The 22,229-nt window shown below is 35.7% G+C and overlaps 1 protein-coding gene across 1 annotated transcript in view; it reads left to right on the forward strand.

Annotated features, from left to right (window-relative positions):
* The window catches only part of DYNC2H1 (dynein cytoplasmic 2 heavy chain 1), a gene marked incomplete at its 5' end in the record, with an annotated part of 161,593 nt that overhangs the window by 60,854 nt on the left and 78,510 nt on the right, over nucleotides 1–22,229 (forward strand). The window contains 11 exons of the mRNA XM_084274663.1: nucleotides 884–1,025; nucleotides 1,568–1,677; nucleotides 4,270–4,368; nucleotides 5,542–5,665; nucleotides 9,157–9,320; nucleotides 10,553–10,672; nucleotides 12,285–12,419; nucleotides 13,211–13,354; nucleotides 15,020–15,109; nucleotides 18,226–18,291; nucleotides 20,472–20,522. Coding sequence (XP_084130789.1) covers nucleotides 884–1,025; nucleotides 1,568–1,677; nucleotides 4,270–4,368; nucleotides 5,542–5,665; nucleotides 9,157–9,320; nucleotides 10,553–10,672; nucleotides 12,285–12,419; nucleotides 13,211–13,354; nucleotides 15,020–15,109; nucleotides 18,226–18,291; nucleotides 20,472–20,522 — 1,245 coding nt within the window. The remainder of the gene's footprint in view (nucleotides 1–883; nucleotides 1,026–1,567; nucleotides 1,678–4,269; nucleotides 4,369–5,541; nucleotides 5,666–9,156; nucleotides 9,321–10,552; nucleotides 10,673–12,284; nucleotides 12,420–13,210; nucleotides 13,355–15,019; nucleotides 15,110–18,225; nucleotides 18,292–20,471; nucleotides 20,523–22,229) is intronic.

The raw sequence follows: 22,229 nt of genomic DNA on the forward strand, positions 1-22,229 counted from the left end.
CTCTGAAAGTAGCTTTGCAGCTATTCCACCTGCTGTAGTAAGGATTTGGTATATGTGGACCCCAGAGTTTAAATGGTTCCAAGTGTGATTCCTCCCAGTTTTTCACTCTGCTGCATTAACCTTGTCTTTAGAAGGTACTAAGACTGTCTCTTAATGGTATGCTGTAGAACCTATTAGTCAGGAACTCATTCCATATTGAAGACAGTGAAAAGCAATATCATCTTCTTTTAAAGTAAGAAGGAAGTAATGAAGAGTTCCTTTTTTATTTGTGTTTCAGCTTTTATTTTTAAAGTCAGTATGATATCAAAAAGTGACAGCACTTTCAAACCAATTATGGCAGTCATATATTATTTTGATGCACTGTATTTTTCTCCAAAATACTGGAGTATTTCAAAGCAGAGGTGATGTAGTGCAGATAAATTAGTTGAAGATATATGATAAATGTATTTTATCATGCAAGTCTGAAAGGAACCACATCTTTAAGTATAATAGCTAGGTAGAGTATTTAGTACTTGTATACTTATTGTAAGTGGTACTCACTAGCTGACTGCGTATGGTCACATAATTCTTAGTTTTCTTTCTAAAATACTATTTAACCAGTTATTTATGAGCTGCAAGGTGAACTGTTCATCAAATTTATAGATTTTTAGTAGTTCAATTCTAAAAAAAATTAAATCTGTCCATGCCCAGAGCTTGAAAGAACTTTTCCCATACTTTCATGTGTGTCTGGCTGTGGGTTAGCTGCATATAGATACCTGAAATGCAAGAAGAGGAACTGTCTCAGCTGTATTCTCAGTAGCAGGCAAATTTAATTCTGACTTTTTAGTGACTGATGTGAAATGTTGTTTGCAATGCACCAATACATTCAGTACTTCTTTTTAAGGTGTCAGAGATAAAAGATGAACTGGCTACGCTGCCTAAAAGAGCTCAGTTAGCAGCTGCATTTATTACCTACCTGTCTGCTGCTCCTGAGGATCAGAGGAAAACCAGCTTGGATGAATGGACCAAATCAGCAGGCCTTGAAAGTAATTTCGTGTCTGTTTGGTTTTCTGTCTCTTTGTGTAGGTAATAAGGCTTGATAGAGTGATTGAGGAAGTGAGAAATGCCAGGGAGTTCTAACAGTCTCAATTGTCTTAGTGTTCCCAAATGAAAAGTGACATTTTGTTGCTCAATAAATACTTGTATATACAGACAGACTGTTTCTTAGGATTATTTTATTAATTATTAAGATTATAAATACTTATAAATTCCTAGGATTTAGCTCCATAGTCCTTGCTAAAAAGAAAATTTTACATGAATGGATATATATACTGTTGTAAATTTGCCAATGCATTCTTAACGCTTCTGCTTTGTCAGTAATCATTTTTATCTGTGGGTGTTAAGAACACCATTAAATATTTTTATAGCATCAGCTAGTTAATAGTTCAAGCAGTTAAATAATAAATTGAAGGTAAATCTACAGACTTGCACTGTGTTAGACAGAGTCTCCGTTGTATATAGAGTCGTAAGTGCTTAAAAGTTATCCAGACTAAATACTGGCACAAACTTACATTCTTTCACTTATCAGAGTTTGATCTACGTCGGTTCCTGTGTACAGAAAGTGAGGAGCTAGTTTGGAAGAGTGAAGGGTTACCTTCAGACGACCTCTCAATAGAAAATGCTCTTGTCATCTTGCAGGTAAATTTGGGGGTTTTTTTGTCTTGTTTTGAAAGTATTTCAATTTCTATAAATTTCACTAACATGGCATCTTTCTGGAATTTTGAACTATTTAATTTGTGTTATTTTATTAGCACCAGAGAGCACACACAGAGAAACCAATACTTAACATAAGTCTGGGTATTCTGAAGCAAAAGAAGAAAAGAACCTCAAAACAAACAGTTTAAGAACATGCATGCTTTTCTTTTTTGCTTGTACAGTTTTCCTCCAGATATGAAACAGAGAAAATCTGGTGTCGGTCTGTTCAAGCTTAAAGTGTGAATAATCATTAACAGCAATACAATTAGTGGAAGATTCCCCTATGTATGCTCCCTTTGACATATAATTTAATAATAATACTTTTTTTCTTTGTCATGGAAGGGAAAAGGCTGCATGTGGATACCTTTCAAAACATCTAGATTTTAAACTCTCAGATTTCATCACATTAGCTGTGTGATACAGGATACAAAATTCTATTCAGTTAAGGCCAGTAGCTAATAATACTTGAGAAAAGAATGATAATACTATGTTTAAAATTACGGTTCAGTTTTATCATAGTCATATATAGATATATAACTATACATATGCAATTACACAGTTATGTACATAGTATTGTAGCAATAAGGTAATTTATTAGATCTGCTAGAAAGTAAAGATGTAATGCCTTGAGGAGAATCTGCATTTGCCACAGGTAGTTTGCTTGGATGATTGATGATAATCTCAAGTCAGTTACAGACTTTTCTCCAATTTAAATTTATCTTGCTTTGTCATCTTGACATTAGATCTAGTTATTCCTTTCTCAGGTTGATTAAATAGTTCTTCAATAAATTCCATTTTGTACCCTTAAAGGTACTTATATGCTATAATAAAATCTTACCTTCACCTTTTTCTTTTGTTGAATAGATTGAGCTCTTAAAAATCTCCCTGCTTTTACAAATCCTCCCTCAGCTCAAATAATTTTCTTTGCATACAGTTTTTTTCAATGTCATTTTAATACTGAAATTGGACATGGTGTTATACCAATTTCATCTCTAGTGCAGTTCTCAAGGTTTTATGCACATCATCTTTTGATGTTTGGATTTTGTCTGTGTTTCCCTGTCATTCAGTTTGAGATCATAGAATCATAGAATGGTTTGGGTTGGAAGGGACTTTAGAGATTATTTTATTCCAGCCCTGCTGCTATGGGCAAGGGCACCTCCCACTAGGCCAGGTTGTCCAAAGCACCATCCAGCCTGGCCTTGAACACTGCCAGGGAGGGACAGGTCACTATAAGATCCACCTAGAGCCTTCTCTTCTCCAGGCTGAATAACCCCAACTCTCTCAGCCTGTCCTTATAGGGGAGGTGCTCCAGCCCTCTGATGATCTTTGTGACCTTCCTCTGGACCCACACCAACAGCTCTATGTATTCTTATGTTGGGGGCACCAGAACTGAATGCAGTACTCCAGGTGGGGTCTCAAGAGAACAGAGTAGATGGACAGAATCAGCTCTCTTGACCTGCTGGCCATGCTTCCCCTGATGCAGCCCAGGACACAGGAGGCTCTACCTAAACATCGGGAAATGCTTTTTGCTCTGAGGGTGACTGAGCACTGACTGGTACAGGTTGCCCAGGGAAGTGATGAAGTCTCCATCTGTGGAGATACTTAAAGCTATCTGGACGTAGTCCTGGGCCATCAGCTGTATTTGACCCTGCTCAAGCAGGGAGTTTGGAGAAGACAACCTACAGAGGTCCCTTCTAATCTCAACCATTCTGTGATTCTGTGGTATTTTAAATGCACGTGTCAACTGTGAATAGCTCTCTTTTCACTTGCCCCCCTTACTACCATGTCTGGACTAACTCGGTGTTGTGACTGTTGTGTAAGTTCTGAGTACTTAGCTAATCAGTCTCAACATTTAAAAAGCAATGTGTATAATGTAACATATTTTCATTTAGTGACATAGTAAAGCTTTGTACAATATTGGTATGGGAGCCACATATTAATAAAGGGTTTATTAAAATGAAAACCTGCTGTCTCATCAGCATACATGTTACTAGGCAGTATCACCAAGATCTACGTTACAGTGTTTGCAAGTTTGAGATCTGGATTTTGTATGTTTCTAAGTAAGATGCAGTTTATATCTTTATGCCTGAAAAATTCTTGTATTTATTAGTGCTTCTAAAATGCTTTGAGGTCCAAGACTGGAAGTACTGAACCTTTGCCCACTACAAGGAGAAAAAGGAAAAATAGTACCTCTTTTTCTAAGTTGTTAATGACAAAAGCTGTAGGTTACACACATTGAATAGAGACTCCCGGTTTTAAGAAAAGATGAAAACCTGCCTAACATTAGGAGGACAAACACTTGAGAAATTAATTTTTTTGTTTCCAAGTGCAATGAGAGACAAATTCCTTGTACTGTTGTTGTCACTTTGTTATTAGACTGTTATTGTTTCTTTGAACAGTTTGTTAATGAAAAAAGATTTTAGCTATACCATTAGTTTTGGGAAATGAAAAAGGACTCCATTCAATCTTATTCTCAAACAAAACCAATTTCAGTATTTTAATTATTAATTTACTTATTTACTTATTTTCCCCTAGAGTAAAGTTTGCCCATTTTTGATAGACCCTTCGTTCCGGGCTACTGAATGGCTGAAGACACATTTGAAGGAATCACGTTTGGAAGTTATTAACCAACAGGTGTAGTACTGGTCTTATGATTCTGTTCTACTTGAGTTTGCTGTATTCCAGATTTTAGAGAACAGTTTTTAAAAGGGTGTGATACAAATCACCAAAAATGGTCTTGTTTTCCACGAAGCATGTAATTTCTCATGGAGTTCTAAGTTACAATGATCTTTATATGGCACTGAAAATTTGTTTACTCAAGGAGGAGATAATAGTACTTAAAATTGGAGTATCAACATCTGGTATTACTTCTACAAGTTTGCCTCTTCATGGTGCCCTCTACAAGAATATCAGTATTTCCTGCTGAGAGGGAGATAGAGAGGTATTTGTATTCCTGATTGCAGTTAACTGGATTTCAGGAGTATGTGTATACTTTCTCTATGATTTTTGTGTTGTATTATGCACATTGGAAATAGTAGGTTGGATTTCAGTTTGAGTGTAAGGTAGCTAAGATTAATTGTCTACATCACTGTTTGTATGGGTGGCAATGCTTGGCTCAGTTACACACACATAGGCAGGCACCTGGTGTCATTCAGAAGTCCCTTATTGAACCCCACCTGGCCTCAGAATACTGCCTCAACAGAGCAAGGTCTTCAACAGATCCCTGCCAGCTCTGTGCAGGCCTTACAGATATTCTTTGATAGTATTAGATGGGTATCTTTTGGTGATTTAATGCTTGTGCTGCTAGCTGACTGGCTTCATCACCGATTAGGATCAGTTGTCTGTGCACAAAAGACTGGATTTAGGTACCTTAATATTCATGTGAATCCCAACATTAGGTCTTGATTCAGTTTTATTACATAGTTCCCCAATAACGTTTGAGGTGCAGTAAGTAGCCAGGACTTCAAGGTGTGACTGCCAGATGACCCAAGAGCTATGGTAGACCTGCTGTCCTCTGGTGCAGTACTTGGAGACCTGGTCATGTTAAATAGGTTGCCTATATGTCGGTAGCTGTGTAAATCAAACTTACTTAAACACTTGCAGCTGAACTCTGAAATACCATATGATGCTTGTAATAGAATTTTTCAGCTATGCTTCTCATTTTTAGATTTGGACACCTGCTATAATGCCTTCCTGTTCGTTCTGAAGTGTTAATATTAAAAAAACCAAAACCAAAAAAAACCTCCCAAAAAAACCAACCCAAAAAACCAAACCATGAATCAAATGGATTTGTTTTTATTTGCCCAGGACACCAACTTCCTAACAGCTCTTGAGCTGGCAGTGAGATTCGGGAAAACACTCATTATTCAGGAAGTGGATGGAGTGGAGCCTGTACTTTACCCGTTGCTAAGAAAAGATCTTGTTGCTAAAGGTAAATGACCAGGATCTTTACAAATGCAAGCTCAAAGCTTGCTCAAAGATTTTTCATTTCATATATAATGTTTCATTTCTATATAATACAGAAATTTATTATTATGAAAACATAAGTATGATGTAGTTTTTCCTTTTTAACACTAACCTGCTGCTAAAGCTTCAGTGCATGAAACATGTTGGAGGTATGTACTTGTTTTGTAAGTGGTTAAATATTAAAAAATATGTAAAGATTTTTTTTTAATGGAATTGACGTAAAGGTGTTTTTACAAACTCTTCACAATTTTAACTTCCAGTAATAATTTCAAACACATAGTTTTACATAGGAACTTGGTCCTTAAATAGACCAGAAATCACACAACTGGTTTTGCAGTTTGAAATCAGAGTTTTAGAATGTTGGTGTTGCTGTTTCTCTTTCATTTGTGTGAAACTAAAGAAGCCACACAGCTCTGGCTCTGATGTGACTTTCAAATGGGCAGATGGTGTGGTTGAACCCAACCTGCAACTAAATACCTCACTGCTGATCACTAATCCCTCTGCAGTGAGATAAGCTATCCCCCCTCAGTTATATGCCAAGCATGATGTCATATGGTATGGAATATTACTTTGGGCAGTTGAGGTCAGCTGTCCTGGCTGTGTCCCCTCCCAGCTTCTTGTGCATCTCTAGCTGACTCAATAAAGCATGAGATGCTGAAAAGTCCTTGGCTGCTCTGCAATGATATCAGTGTGTTATCAAGATTATTCTTATACTAAATCCAAAACACAGTGCTATACCAGCTACTAGGAAGGAAATGAATTCTGTCCCAGCCAAAACCAGGACAGTGGGTTGTAAATATCAGCAAAAGGGTGGAATTTGGTGAAAGGAGTCTCCTTAAGTGATGCAATGAAGGGTAAAAGAACCTGCATATACATTTTATGGTATCTATGCTTTGGAAAGAAGATGTACTTTATATAACACTATATTTAAGTGATTTGGATTTAATTGCCTTAAAAAGGCTGATACAAAAAATGGTGTTGAAAGTTTAGCAAAGATAAATAGTAATAAGTATCTCAGCATGAATTATGTTGCATTATCTCAAAATTATATCAAAAGTACTGAGTGGATTAAAAATACACCAATGTATGTTTTAAATACTTTCTAATTATTGTAATTAAAGTATATTTACATTATCATTACTGATTATATTTCTGCCTCAAGTGTGACTTTCCTCAACAAGTGCATCTAATTTACAGTATGAACTTTGGGCACTGAAAGCAGCTCAGGACCCCTCTTTCCTGTCATTTCATCTAATACTGAGATCTAATAGTGGGTGAGGTAGCTGTAATTCTTTAAATGTAAACACATGGTAAAAATAAATGCACATGCTGTGGAGTTCTTAGATTTATCTTCTGTATATATAAGGTCTGCTTAGTACAGAGGAAAGGGTAGTTTAAATCATTCTTCCATTACAGATGCGCTGGCTTATTTATCCTTGGTAAAAGTTGAGAGCACCACCAATGTAGTGACTTAAAGCATCTGTAGGAGGCTGCACCTTTTCTTTATTGACTAGCTCCTGGTGAACTTTGGAAAGCAGAGTGTTGCAGTGTTGCAGGCATCTTAACTGATTTTACTCAGTGAATTAAATTAAGATATTAATATGTCTGTAGAACTGTGGAGAAAGCAGATTAAATTAAAATATATTAATTTATTCAGGGAAATTGCTCATGATACTCTGGCATCATCTTTTGCACACTAACAAGCTATGTTGATGCTAGGTCTGTGCAAGTTCAAATTAGGGAGCTAATGTTTTTTGAAAAGGGAGAATAGGTCACACTGAGTCTTTTCAGCCACTTCACAAGCATGCACACACTTCTCTGTCAAAACATGGAGGTGGGGGCCTTTCTGCAGCATTTTGCTTGTTATGGCTGTAGGACTTTTCATTACTTGGAATGAAACGTTAAGAAAAATGTGAATATATATACTGCAATAAATTTAGCCTTGTACAGCTTCCATTTTCCATTTGACGTTTTTACAGCATAGGCCTAAAATTTATTCTGATCCTTGGCACAGAAGCAAAATTGGTATGTGATTTTCATCTCTACAACTGTTTTAGCAGGAGATTTATACTTACAGCATTTCTGATCTCCTCCTGGTGCTGAAAATAGAGAAGCACCTGACTATGCCACCTCAGAAATTTCTTTGGAAAGGAAATTTTCACTTTGAAACTTATAATTCAGTTCTTCCTTCTTTTTTCGTATCAGGAGACAAAATCTCACTCTATTTGTGTGATTATTTGAGTCCATTTCTTTTCTGACCCTGCTAGAGCGGAAGGAGGGTGGTAAAGGCCATACATACAGTTTCATTTAGTGACAGGCATATTGAGAAATGTCATAATAGTGGGAAGTGTCAAGAGATATTGAAACCATGACACCAGACATTTAATAAATTACTTGTTCCTTTCATAGTGTGATTAAATTAAGTGTATTTATAAGAAGGAATATTTATGGGATATTTCTTACTGGAGTATTTTTCTTTCAGTCTAATGACTGAATCCAGCATCTTTAGCTTTGTAGACTTTATAACAATTATCATAGAAAGTAATATTTTAATAGATTTATTAATGTAGAATGTCAACCTTCTACAAATAAATGTAACAGAACCAGAGATGAAATCTATTGGTTTTGTATCACATTCAGAAAATGTTGAACCATCTTAGTTTGCCAGTACGTAATTATGGCTGATGTGTTTTGGTAGAGTGGTATAATTATGTGGAAATGTAAATGAAATCTGATTAAATTATGACAGGATTCTTACACAAAAGGGGAATTCTGCAGTGCATCTTCTGTGGTGCTTTGTCTTCTCGATATTGTTTGGACATTTCAAAGATTCACTAGTATTACTTTCCACTTCATTTTTTGCCCTTCATGCTTTTTGTACTGGGTGAGGATAATTAAACTACCCCCATATATTAAAGTGCTGTTAACTGCATTTTTTGTCTAGCAGTGCAGGATAGGATATATTCCTTAATTTTTTACGATTTGTTTTTCTTTCTGAACAATTTATAAATACAATTTTTAATTGCATCCATTGGTTACAATGTGTTGCACAAATCATAGAATCGTAGAATTTGTTACATTGGAAGGGACCTTTAGAGGTCATCTAGTCCAACCCACTGTAGTAAGCAGGGTCATCTTCACTAGAACTTGTTGCTCAGAGCCCCAACAAGCCTGACTGTGAATATCTCCAGGGATGGGGCCTCCACTACCTCTCTGGGAAATCTGTTCCAGTGATCTACCACTCTCATATTAGAAAGCTTTTTTCCTGATAACCAACCTAAATCTCCCCTTTTCTAGTTTAAAATTGTTACCCCTCATCCTACTGCTACATGCCCTCATGAACAGTTCTTCCTCAACTTTCTTACAGGCACCTTTTAGGTATTGGAAATACCGTTATTTTCAGATAATATTTTGACTGGAAGATTCTATAGAGTAACATCTGTTTGTTATTTACAGGATCCCGTTACGTTATGCAAATAGGTGAAAAAATGATAGATTACAATGAAGAGTTCCGTCTCTTCCTGTCGACAAGGAACCCACATCCCTTCATTACACCTGATGCTTCTTCTATTGTTACTGAAGTAAACTTCACCACAACAGGAAGTGGCTTACGAGGACAGGTAGGCATTTAGAATAAAAACCAGTGTATATATAGCAGAGATTTATAGCTACATCTATCTTCTGGAAGAAGCCCTGTAGTGCATTCTCATTACTGTTCATGGAGATATTCTGTGTTACACAAATATGAATGGTAAAATTCATACTGAAACTAAATTGAAATTTTAAAATCTTGGGTTTATGTGCTTTGAAACCAAGTAGTGAGTTCAATAGAGAAAATGGAAACAGACTCATTGGCTTCAGTAGCAACAGATTAATTGTGAAGTTTTTGTTTTCTATTCAAGATGCATTTGTGGTACTGTGGAAATGTTTCTGTTATTGTTCTCCAGTGTCCTAGTTTGAGAGTAGAGCTAGCATCAAGATATTTTGTGTGCTGCAAAAATGTAATAAAACAAAACCTGTATATTTTACTTCCTCCAAAATGTTTGTAGCTTTTGATGTTTTTTTCTATAACATTTAGGTAACAAAATGTAGCGTACAGGTGGAATAGAGAAAAAAAAAAGAGATAAGGAAACAAAATCTCCTCTTTATTTGGTATGAAATATTTTTTTTTCCAAACTAACAAGAGGCTTAGAATGAGACATAAATAAGATGTTGATAAGTAAGATAAAATTCAAAATGTAAGCACAGATAATACTATGGATTTCCTCCCTCAACTGGAGATAGGGAATTGATGTCATGCATGAACTGATGCTGTCTTTAAGTGGAAGTACAGACAAAGAACCTTTGGGTTTTGTTTTCTCTTTTTGTTGGAGGAAGAGAGGTTTGATTTTTGGTAGGCTTGCAGTTTGTGCTGTCTGTCACCTACTTCTTTTTGTGTCTTGTAAGGGTAGATACAATAGTGAAGACTGCCAGTCCTTTAAACACAGATCTGATTAAGATTGAAGTGCAAAGGTTTAGGCCTAGTCTTAAAAGGATGTGAATCAATGTCCTTAATAAAGCATTCCAGTGCCTTTCAAGACGTCCTCAAGCATCTCACCTTCCTTGCATCTGCTATTATACACAAGGCATGGTTTGCAGTTGCCTGGACTGTATTTGCTACTGCAGGATATCCAGGTTTTCTATATAGATTTAAAGCTGTTGAATGTCTGGTGCAACTGAGTAAATCCTCAGAGGTCTCATTTAAAAAATATAGACTATATACTGTTTAATGAGTATATATTATGCAGTGGAATTAATGAATGTATATTATGAAATATTTTTTATCCTTTTGGATAAACTCGTTTCTTTTTAGCTTTTGGCTTTAACAATTCAGCATGAAAAGCCTGATTTGGAAGAGCAGAAGACAAAACTGTTGCAACAAGAAGAAGATAAGAAGATACAGTTAGCTAAGCTTGAGGAATCTCTTTTGGAGGTAAAATAAGTTTATGAATTTTGTATCTGTTAGATCACTAAAACACTGTTCCTGTTATGGGTTTGAATGAAGATGGTGAAAGTATTGAAATAGCAAGCTCTCAGAATTTTCTATTTGAGAAAATAAAAGCATTCTTGGGGCATTGAGAGAGTAAAGTAGATAAAATACTTAGTTTAAAAACTGGTATTTCAATGGATTAAGCATTGTTTGAATCATTGGGCTAAATATAGGCTATTTTAGATTGATTAGAAATGTGGTTAATTTTAATACATTAAAAAAGAGAAAACTTTGTTAAAAATTATAGTTTCTTTTTCAAAATATGAGTTTTTAAAAATGCCACATTTTTAATCTCTTGTATGATGTCAAATGATACTTCCTCAAGTTGCAAAATGATTTTGTGTTGTGAAAGAAAAAAAACCTGAAAGAAAAAATCCCAGAAGGAAATGGAAAGATATGTTGAAAGAGACGTTGGAAACTTGGAACCTACACAATTGTTTGTTATTAGCAATGACTTGTAATACTTGTTACAGTTAACATTTTCCTTTCTTGTGTTTAAAATTAATATTCTCAATTTTCAGTTTACCTTTTTATTTTAATGAAAGGTAATTATGCTCAGAAATAGTTCTACACCTCTATAGAAAAAGTAGCTTCCAACGAAGATGACTTTTTCTTTTTTTGTGTGCGTGTTGTCATGGATTTCACAGAAGTTTTACTTCATGCCCACAGGAATGGATCCTCAAAAATCCTTCCTTCTAAAATGTCCTAGAGGTGGGGAAACTTACCTGCCACCTCAAAACCCTCAGTCTGCAGCTGAGTCATAGAACTGCAGTAGGCAATGTGTGGAAGATAACTTCCATACACAGCTGGTCAGTGAGGCAACTAGGGAAGGCACCCACTGGACCTATTATTTGTGAACAGAGAAGGACTTGTGGGTCATGTGATGGTTGGAGGCTGTCTTCAGCATAGCAATCACAAAATGATGAGTTTTTGATTCTTGGAGAGTCAGCAGAACTGCTACCGTGACAAAGGGCAGGCTTTGGCCTGTTTAGGAACATTGTTAACAGAGTCCCTTGGGTGGAAGTCCTGAAGAGGAAAGTCCAGGAAGGCTGGTCGTTTTTCAAGAAGGAAATCTTAAATGTGCAGGAGCAGGTCTACCCCATGTGCTGAAAGATGGGCCAGTGGGAAGGAGACTGACCTGGCTGAACAGAGAGATTTGGCTCAGATTTAGGAAAAAAAATAGTTTATGATCTTTGTAAGAAGGGGCAGGCAACACAGGAGGACTACAATTATGTCATGAAGTTGTACAGAGACAGTGAGGTGGGCTGAGCACTGTCTGAATGGCAGAGTACAGGGGGTTTCTTTTTACCCTGACTGTTCTGTGATTATGTGAAAGTTAGAAGGGCAAAAGCCCAGCTAGTACATAATCTGACTACTGCTGTAAAAGATAATAAAAAATGTTTCTATAACTACATTGGCAACTAAAGGAGGCTTAAGGAGAGCCGCCATCCTTTACTGTATGATTTGGGTATGTGCAGGACAGCTTCCAAACTGGTTACTTTACAGGGTTGGGGTTTTTTAATGTAACATAGATCACTGTTTTTTTCTTTTACAGACACTGGCAACATCACAGGGCAATATATTAGAAAATAAGGATCTGATTGAATCTTTGAATCAGACTAAAGCAAGTAGTGCACTCATCCAAGAATCACTTGCTGAATCTCACAGACTTCAGAGTTTCCTTGATAAGGTAGAAAAATATTCTAATCTTTTATTGCTGTTTATCTCTAAAAAAGTAGTCATTAAGCTAAAAGTAATCATCTTCTATATAGACAGTGTATATATACATATATAACCACAGGACTATAAGATCAGAAGCACACTAAATTAATGTTTTGGAGTAAAAGATATTTGGGATATGCAAGTAGAGAAAATCTTTTCAGTAATTAAATGACTTTGTTTTGCCCATGGTGAATTGCTACACAATTTAAAGTCTTTCAGTATGAATTAAAGGAATTTTCCCCAAGGACTTACTGGCAAGCAACGGGGTTTGACTTTATTTTTGCCATCTGGTATCGCAAACAGTATGGCTCATATAGATGTTCTAACTTAATATGTCCCTTGCTATTGCAAAAATTTAGATCATTGGTGATGCTCTTCATCTGGCGTGCTGGTTTTGTAACTCATTACAGAGTTTTCTGCTGTCTTCTCATTTGTTTAGTTTAAATTTTTCTCTTGAATTTTGGGACATGTTCTTTGAAAGAGGCCTCGGTGCCCTAGGGATTCATTTTCAAAATGATCTTCACAACTAAAAAAAATATTTGCTAAAAACTCATTCTGACAAATTTTAAATCTCTTGAATTCTGTTTCTGAATTTGAAGCATCAGAAAATTTTCTAAAGCAGTGGGAGTCATCTGAATATTTTTTTCAGTGAGATGATAGTGCAGTAGCCAATAGATGGCAGTGATGTACTGATTTTTTTTCTATATGTATGGTGGGTTTTGTTGTTTTCTGATGTTTTTTTCTTTTTTTAATCCACAGGAGAGGGATGCCTATCTCCCTTTAGCTGAGAGTGCTAGCAAGATGTACTTTATTATCTCTGACTTGTCCAAAATTAATAATATGTACCGGTTTAGTTTGGCGGCTTTCCTGCGGCTTTTCAAAAGGGCTCTGCAAAGTGAGCAGGTACTTTCTCTAGTCCTGAAGTTTTGAATGCTGCAGAAGAATTAATCAGTGCTGATCCTTAGAATTTGTTAGTTGCTTTGGAAATTTTTAGAAAATAATTTATAATAACTGATGATGAAAAGTGTAATAAGTAGTGATGCTGAACTGTTGCGCTTTAAATATTCAGTACACATGCACGTGGAATTTTAATGAGCCTCCCCTAAGATATAAATCATAAAATTGCTGTGCCATCTGAAAACAAAGTAACTCTTATTTGTAATTTCAAGCTTGCTCTTTGTCTAAGGTGAATTTCGAACACGAAGTTACTGATGGCTTTATTTAAATTAATAATTGAATCTGCAAATAACACTAGTTATATCTCTGTGGTTCAGATACCTGAATGAAGAACAAAACTTTACCTACTTTTATAGAGTTTGTACACATGCATGCAGCCTGTCTTATTGAAAATAGAATTTTTACTTTTGTGTATTCTAGTGGCCAGTATATTCTTTTTACTGAGGAATTATGGATTTATCCCTTGTCACATTAATCTTTAGATCTAAAACCCCACACCAAGCAATAATGTGTTTTCCTTTTATCCAGCATCTCCAAAATTCAAATTATTTCTCTTTGTTTCCGCTTTTAAAAAGCATTCACCAGCCTTTCATCATGTCACTTTTGGATTCCCCTTTATTCTGTTATCTGTGCTTACAACTTTCCTTCACCTTCACTCATTACCAGGAACATGGTTCTGACAATGTGAGCTTGCCCTCTTTGAAGTTCTTTATCTACTACTTCTTTTCCACGACATGAGCTTCTAACTTCTTGTTCATTCACACTCTTTCATATTTTCTTTTCTTCTATGCTATTATGCTAACCTATTTAAAGCTAAACTCCCAGTTTTGCCGCCTTTGCTTTCTTCCTTTTTTCTTCTCCTCTATCCCGTTCCTCATTTATACCTAGCTACCTTTTAGACATGGGAAGGGTATTAGTCGAATCAGCTCATGAATCCAAATTGCCTTCCTTTATGAACTCATCTCTTCTAATTCCAGCATACTAGAAAGGAACTTGTTTCGGGCATATCTCATACTACTTGTTACCTCCCCCACCATTTTTAGGGTTTTCTTTTTGTGTGGGTGGGGTTTTTTTCTCTTTTTTTGCTTTTATCCTATCTTACTTTTGGTTTTCTCCTCCTGATACAGTAAGTCTGTAAACTTTGAAACACAGCGTATATTTAATATTTTCTGTAATAGTTATTTTAGGTGGACCAAATTTGCCTGGAAGTTTAATAACTACATTTAATGTCAGCATACCTGTTAAATAACATTAAATATAGTAATTCAGGACAAAAGCCATTTTTTTACCAAGCAAAAGTTATGCAATATTAATGTTAGGAAAAGAAACTTCTATTTATTTCTCTATGTAGTTATCTTGTATATAATGTTGTACAATATTCACAGCCAAAGTATTCAAGGAAAAGATATTAATTTCTTAATGCTTCAGCAACACTTCTAATTTCATCATCCACTCGTTGATAGCTGCAGCTGAGTTCAGTAATATGTGTTTAGAACTATTAAGTATCACACGGAGTCCAGATCATTTGTGTCATTCTGGTGAAATTTATAGGATATGTAAAAAGATTTTTACTTCCACATGAACTTTTGAAATCCAGGCTTTCTTTTTTAGGACTCAAGTAATACTGAAGAAAGAATCAATTTGCTTATTGGCTCATTGAAGCATATGGTGTATGAATATGTTTGTCGTTGTTTGTTTAAGGTAAGATTGATTTGGGTTTCTTTGCTTTTATGCAGTGCACTGGGCTTGAAAATATTTTTTCAGCAACCAACTTTTGATCTACTTCAAATAAACAGTATTGTGTAGATGCAGAATGTGTAAGACTGAAAATTAGGATGTGACAGAATTAAGATTGCTTATGCACATTTCTCCACAGAGCAGTTTTCTAATAGACAAGGCTGTTCTTGGTCTAGCCCTATTTCTGCTTTACCTCTGGCTCCTCAATTCTGCCTTATTCTGGCTTCATAGCCAGTCTCAGATGTTGCAATCTTCTGAGCACTCATTTCTAGCTCGACTATGAGTGTTTGACCTAGCTGTCATGATAAGGTTTTGCGGGGTTATTTGTTCCATTTTATTTTTATAAGGGCACAGAAAATCCCACTGCAATATTCTCCTTTCTCTTTTCACACCCTGTTCCAAATCTCTACCTGCTGGCTTGTTTGTTGCTATCTGTTCCCCTGTTCCTCCATATGATGTTTTTCATGTATTTGTTGTTCACTTCTATTTGAATCAGGTGAAAATCAGGTGATTTTCTTGGTGAAAATCTAGGATAGCTTTGCCCTTCACTTTCAATTTTTTCTTTTACATGAGACAGTTATAACAGGAAGTGTTCTCATACTGGAGAGAACAAATACAGTCCTCACGCCATCAGCAATCCACTGCCAATTCTGCCTTTTATTCATGCAAATTTTTTAAGACTGCTGGAACACTGAGGCTTTACTAGTGTCTTCATAAATGGTATGGCTGGTACAAATTCCTACCTTTTTAAGCCTGTTAGAATTGGGAAGGATCAGTTTGGTTTTCTGTCTGTGGTTAATATTTATGTCTGTGTGTATATAGACACCATTTGTGCTAGTGAGTGAAGTGGTGCCAAGAAATTTTCCTGAGCACTGGAACCAGCACACCTATACTGTTACCTTGTCCAGGCAGTTGCTGTCATAGCTTTGTCCTGGGCCAGCTAGTGTTCTTCCAGACAATGCCCATTCAAGTTTTGGGTACTCAATCATCCAGAAACTAATAGGCAACTTGGATTTGTATGCAGACCTTGTCTGAGAGGATGAAAGAGTTGAATGGTCTGGACTTCAGCCATTCCATGGCAGTTTTTCTGAGTGTCATATGATTGATGTTCATGTATGTATTTTATTTATCAGTACAGTTTGCACAGTTTGACCCTGCTTGGTAGTTGGGACCTGTTTGCCCTCCAGTACTACCCCTGTAACAAAACCAGTAGTAAATACATGTAAAAATAACATTGGATGTCATTTATTTGCTTTAATTGTATCCTTGGGAATACTTTATACCATGTGGTTTTGTAATTGAAAGAGTTAATACAGCAGCACTATTTAAAATGGCTGACAACTACTTTCTGAATCACAGTCTATAGAGATACAGATTATGCCAGGAGTTTGTTGTGGCTGCTGTCATGTGTTTCTGCAGTTACCCAAATCCCGTTTAAAGCTGCTGTGGCTCATATGTATGAATGAAGTTACAAATAGCTTCCTGCTTGGTTCTAAGGTCAGCCATTCCAAGGGCAATTGAAACTAGAAAGGATGTGGCCTTTAGGCCATGTATATCCCTTTAGTCAGTCAACTGTAATTCCAGAACCTAAACACCAGGTAAATTATTAAATAATAAGTTATCTCTATTATTCAAAATGCTGGTGCAGTTGAAGTTAATTTTACTACACATGAGAAAACTCAGGAAAGATGATGAATATCTTGAACATCCTCGCTCCATGATTTTGGTCTATGTTGTTCTAATCTGTCTGTTTCTGAGCTGATGTGTCAAGCTTATAAAAAGACATCTATATGAGGAAACAGTAATGTTTTTCCTCTAATTTTGGTCTCAAAAATGAAATAGATGTCAAGGTGAGAAAGGCCATGTCAGTCAAACAGTTCATCTTACACTTTAAAAGACACGTAATATTTTTGTAGAGTATACTTATCTTCTCCTGTCTCTTCAGAAAAGTCACATGCAGTTGGTTTTCAGTAGGATTCTTGGTAATTTAATATTCTTCAGAGTGGTAATTCTCTGAAACCAAAGACAATCAGGCTGTCATTTCGAGGTACACGTAAGACATGTATGTGGGAAAACACACCATGGATAACTCAAACAACATTCTTTAGAAGTCAAGAACAGAATTGCTTTCTATAGGAATGCAGGTTCGCTGTGTTTCGCTGGCTGAGATGCCTGTGCTTAGCAGGCTTATCCCAGTCCCATTCATCATTGGTTTTATTTCTCTTCTTCCCTTTCACCTGCACTTTATGCTTTTTAGTCATGATTCACTTTCTTGAAAGAAGAGGTACTAGCTTCCTTATGCTTAAAATTTTAATAAGAGAAAATACGTTTATATCTTTTATTGTCTGGTAAAATGCATCTTTCAGGTCACAGCCAGACTTTGAAGATTGGAGGCCTCAGTTTAGGTTTCTGACTGGTCCTGATTTTCCAGAATCTTCCAGTTTTTCACCTTGATTTCATTACATAGTAATCTATGCTTTCCAGCACAGCTTTGGTAAAACACATCTGCGAATTTTTTTTTATGTATGGACTTAAGAATTCCTGTTTTAACAAACTAACATCATTTTTGAAAATAATGTCTTGAATGTTTGCATGGCTTGTTCTGTGACTCCAGTAAATCTTTATTCCTGGTTTATTGCTTCAGTGATTACAGACTGGTTGAAATCCAATTGATGCAACAGACCTAGGAAGAAGTTAGAAGGTTACAGTTGTTTTGTTTTTTGTTTTTTTTTTTTTTTTTTTTTTCTTCCTCAAAAATTCTGTTTGAAAAGTTTGCTATAAGATTTTGAACATTTCCTATACACAGTTTAAAAAATAATGGATTCTGTTTAGTATATTTCCTTTATTAGAAGTACCTGGTTTTTATTCTTCTCTTGAATTTATATGTACTTAGCTGTAGGGTTTGGGTCAGTGCTTGTAGCTATGTTGCAGTGTTGTATGTCAATTTTAAATTAGGATGTACGTCACTAAGTCACTACTATGAAATTAGAGCTGTTTTATGAATGAAATGTTATTACAAAAAACCCAAAAAGGCGAATTTTGATGAACATATGAATACATTTTTACTGCTTTTATTTCAGGCTGACCAACTAATGTTTGCTCTACATTTTGTACGAGGAATGCATCCTGAACTTTTTCAAGAGCATGTAAGTGCTAGAGGCAAAAATCATCAGTTTATTTACTTAAAATTAATACAAAGAGTAAATAGGTAAATTAAAAGTTTTTGTCAATAAATGTAGGACCTGGGGTTTTAGGTTTATATGATACTGGTTTTTTTTATGATAGCTACTTTTGCCTGTCAACATTATATTTATTAGGTTCTAAGTAAAGCTTACCATGAGATAGATAGGTAAACTGTTGCCTTTTAAATCAGGGTCTGAAAAAGATGTTTATGGAGGGCTCTGGCAGGTTTTTGCAAGTACTGTATCAATACTTTCTGCAGATATTTATCCACCCTTTTAGTTAAATATGGATAGTCCTTTAAAAGTAAAGTGGTTCCCTTTCTGTGGAGAAGCTGCCTGATAAAAAGAATGCAGATTAATCTTCTTGGTACAGCCATACTCTAGCTCATTTTCATTATTAGAACTTTACTAATTCATCTTCATTATTTCTTTTCAACTTCTGAAAAGATCTTGCTTTTTCTTTCTAGTCCTTGAGTTTACAAAGTCAAGAAGGCAGCAACTTGGAAATGCTTTTCTGACTAAATTAAAACCTGGCTGCCTAGGCTTCCTAAGTATTTCTAGGTACTGCTTTATGTGCTAATTACTGTTGTTCAGTATACACATTCATCAGCTACTAGCGGTCTTAACCAGATTACATATAGTGCAGATTCCTGGAGTATCTGGCAATATTCAAGGCCAGGTTGGATGGGGCTTTGGTGAACATGGTCTAGTAGGAAGTGTCCCTGCCCATGACAGGGGAGTTGGAACAAGATGATCTCTAAGGACCCTTCCAACCCAAAACCAACCTGTGATTCTATGATCTGAGTACTCAAAAATTAAACCAAGCAAATAATACCTATAATTCTCTTACTTCTCTGAAAGGCAGAAGTTACTTCAATTAAATGGCTATGAAAAGAGTGCTTGTGCAAAATAATTACTGAAAAAAATTGAAACTTAAACAGTTGTTTTAAAGTTATTTCTTTTACAGCTTTTCATGTGATGAGATTATGCAGCTAGAGAATTTAGTATTCAAAGCCCCTGTCCCAAAAGAGTTCAACCTCGTGTGCTTACGAATTTTTGCATAGTGATGAGAAATTTCATGGTACAACTTCAACATTGTATTACAGCATACCTTGGCTTTTAGTAGAGGCATTCTTTTTCTGAATCAATATGTATAGATTTTTCTGAGGTAGTTTTACAGGTCTTTACATATTATTCTTCCACTTTTCTTCATAAAGATGTGACACAATTTCTGGTTTTAAAACTGGGGAGCCATTATATATTTTTCTTTGTATGAGCATTTTCCATGAGTTTGGGAGAGGATCATCAGTTTGTAATTGAAGGAAGGAGTTCTTTCGAGGCTCAGATAAATCAATGGGTGTAAAAAAAGCTGTGCTGTGGTCTGTAAGAATAGTAGTACATGGCTGACTTTTTTAATTTGGAATGTTACTATTGTCTTTAACAAAAAAAAACCCTTTTTCTTAGAATTATAGATGCCAGTTATGTAACATTTCAATATATATGAATATTTTAAAGTATATTTCCTGCCACCTCCAAATGTGGGATTATGTAATTTCTAGTATTTTTTAAAATATACTTACCTAATCTGTTTTAAAATGAATAAAAGCTGTTTTCCTGGATACAAATACCAAGTCTAAAAGACTTAATCATACATAAACTCAGCTTACATTTTCCTTTCTTCATGCAACCGAAGTATTCATACCAATCTACTGTATTAAGTATTTCTCCTGTTGTGATAACTGCATGTTCTGTATACTGTAACATGAAACACTGCTGCAGTGTGGATTCTGTAGTTACCTCTCCATGTGGGCTGCTGATGCCCGATCAGCCAGCCAAGTACATCACTTCTTGCTAGCCTATAGTTAGCTAATTTGGGTCCGATCTATGGGTGCTGAGAAAGGATAAGGATTCGACTTTTGTTTGTTTTTCCTGGAAAGCGTTGTATTCACCTAGTTTGGAATCTGCAAAAGGAATTCCATGCTGATAGTATCACATAGAGCTTTAAAAATGTCTTATGACTCTGAGAATGTAGGCTTTAATTTGTTCATCCTCCTGTTTTGCTTACGTGCTACTACTACTACGTGTTAATCTCTGTTCTTAAAGACGTCTTGTGACTTCTCTGAGTTGCTAATTTATTCCCTTAGGAATGGGAGACTTTTACAGGTGTGATCATTGGAGAGACCATAAGAAAATCTGTAAGTTACATTTATTTGTTTATTTTCAGATAAGGAACATTTACTTAAATCCTGCAAAGTTAAAGTTCTCTTCTTGCTATATTGTTTAATTAGTCATACACATGTCAGAGGAACAAATTACTTGTCACATACATATATATATTTAAAAAGTATTTGAACATGGCAGCTCATTTTCTAATTTACATAACTGTTTGCCTTTGTTTCTTTCTTTATATCTTTCTTTTCCTGTTACCAGGATTTCAATTTGCTTTTTCAATGGCATATTTGAGAAGGTTTTAAGTCCTCTTCTGTAAATAAATCCTTCTTTCTTCCAGTGTCATATAAATTTTGTTATTTGTATGGATTGATGAGATTGTCCACACACTTTGCTGACTTTGACATGGTTTTCCTCCCCCAGCCTCAGAGTTCTGCATCTGGAGATGGATTTATCTATATTCCTAGGTGACAAAGCTATCTTAAGAAGTTTCTGTTGCATGCCTGACCAATCATGCTGTAGTTCACCAAGAGTCCCTCAGTTCTACTGAATCTGCATAGTTTCAAACTAACCTTCTAGTAGAAAAGGGTAGAGAAAAATGCTCAGCTTTGCACAGTCTTTTCCATTATATCCCTCCCAAATATTTTGACAAAGGTTTTGAAAGGTGTTTTTAGAAAACACAAACCTAGCCAAGAATCATGAGCTCAGTCTTTGTCTCTTCTTTTGCTAATCTCCTCTGCTTCATTCTGGGTCAGGCTAGCTCATATCCATAAGGCTTAGCTGCAGTTTTCCTCGTTCCTAATTACTTTGAACCTTTAGACTTGTTCACGTCTGTCAGAGTATCTCTGTACATCCAGTGATACAAGGCAATGACCAATGTGAGTACTTTGTTTTTAGAACATCTGTGACACCAATAATGTTCACATACATGCTGGCAGAATTGGAAAATCACTTCAAACATGATGTATTACTCAGATTTTCTTACCTAGGTAGTTGGTTGCTAAAAAGATCCTTAAATTCAGTTTCTCTATCCCTTAGACGACTACAGATTTTGCATTTCAGTGTGATATAGAAGTCTTTCTTCATCTCTGTGAAGTCTTTATAATTCAATTGGATGTCAGTGCCAGAATGTTGCAGACCAATCTCAAGTTTATTCCAAGAATTGCTTCCAAGTTTTCCACTTCTCTTCTTTCTCCAACTTCATTACTCATGGCTGAGACATCCTTTTGCAGGAAAGCTTTCCTGTTTTCTGCTGAACATTTAAAATTACTCTTGAAGTTGCTCAATGGTTGAGTGATCCAAATATATTTCCTTACAGAGACTGTCAGACTAGTTAATGGGTACTGTAAGATTTTTTAATAAAAAAAAATGATATAGTGAAATACAGATACTCCACTGGAGCTTCAGCTCTGTTGTTCATCCTTAGAACTTTCTCCATCCTCAACATCTGGGGCTCGGAAAAAGAGCTGCAGCCAAACTTTACCAGTGCAGAGATATCAAGAAGTAATACTTTCCCTAGCAAACTGCATCAGAATTACCCTTTGTGTGAAGAACCATCCTCTTTGTGACTTTGAATATATGCAGTGGAGTTATTTTTAGAAGTCAGTTGCTCAGAGTGCATCTGTCAATAGTCATTTGGGTCACTTTTTTTTTTTTAATGGAAATGAAAACTAAGAGTTGAGTGTGTCACTCAGAGAAACTAAATGATGAAATATTTTCAGGCTGTGATGGTT

The sequence above is a fragment of the Gallinula chloropus genome, assembly GCF_964237585.1.
Source record: "Gallinula chloropus genome assembly, chromosome: 1".
Taxonomy (NCBI): Eukaryota; Metazoa; Chordata; class Aves; order Gruiformes; family Rallidae; genus Gallinula; species Gallinula chloropus.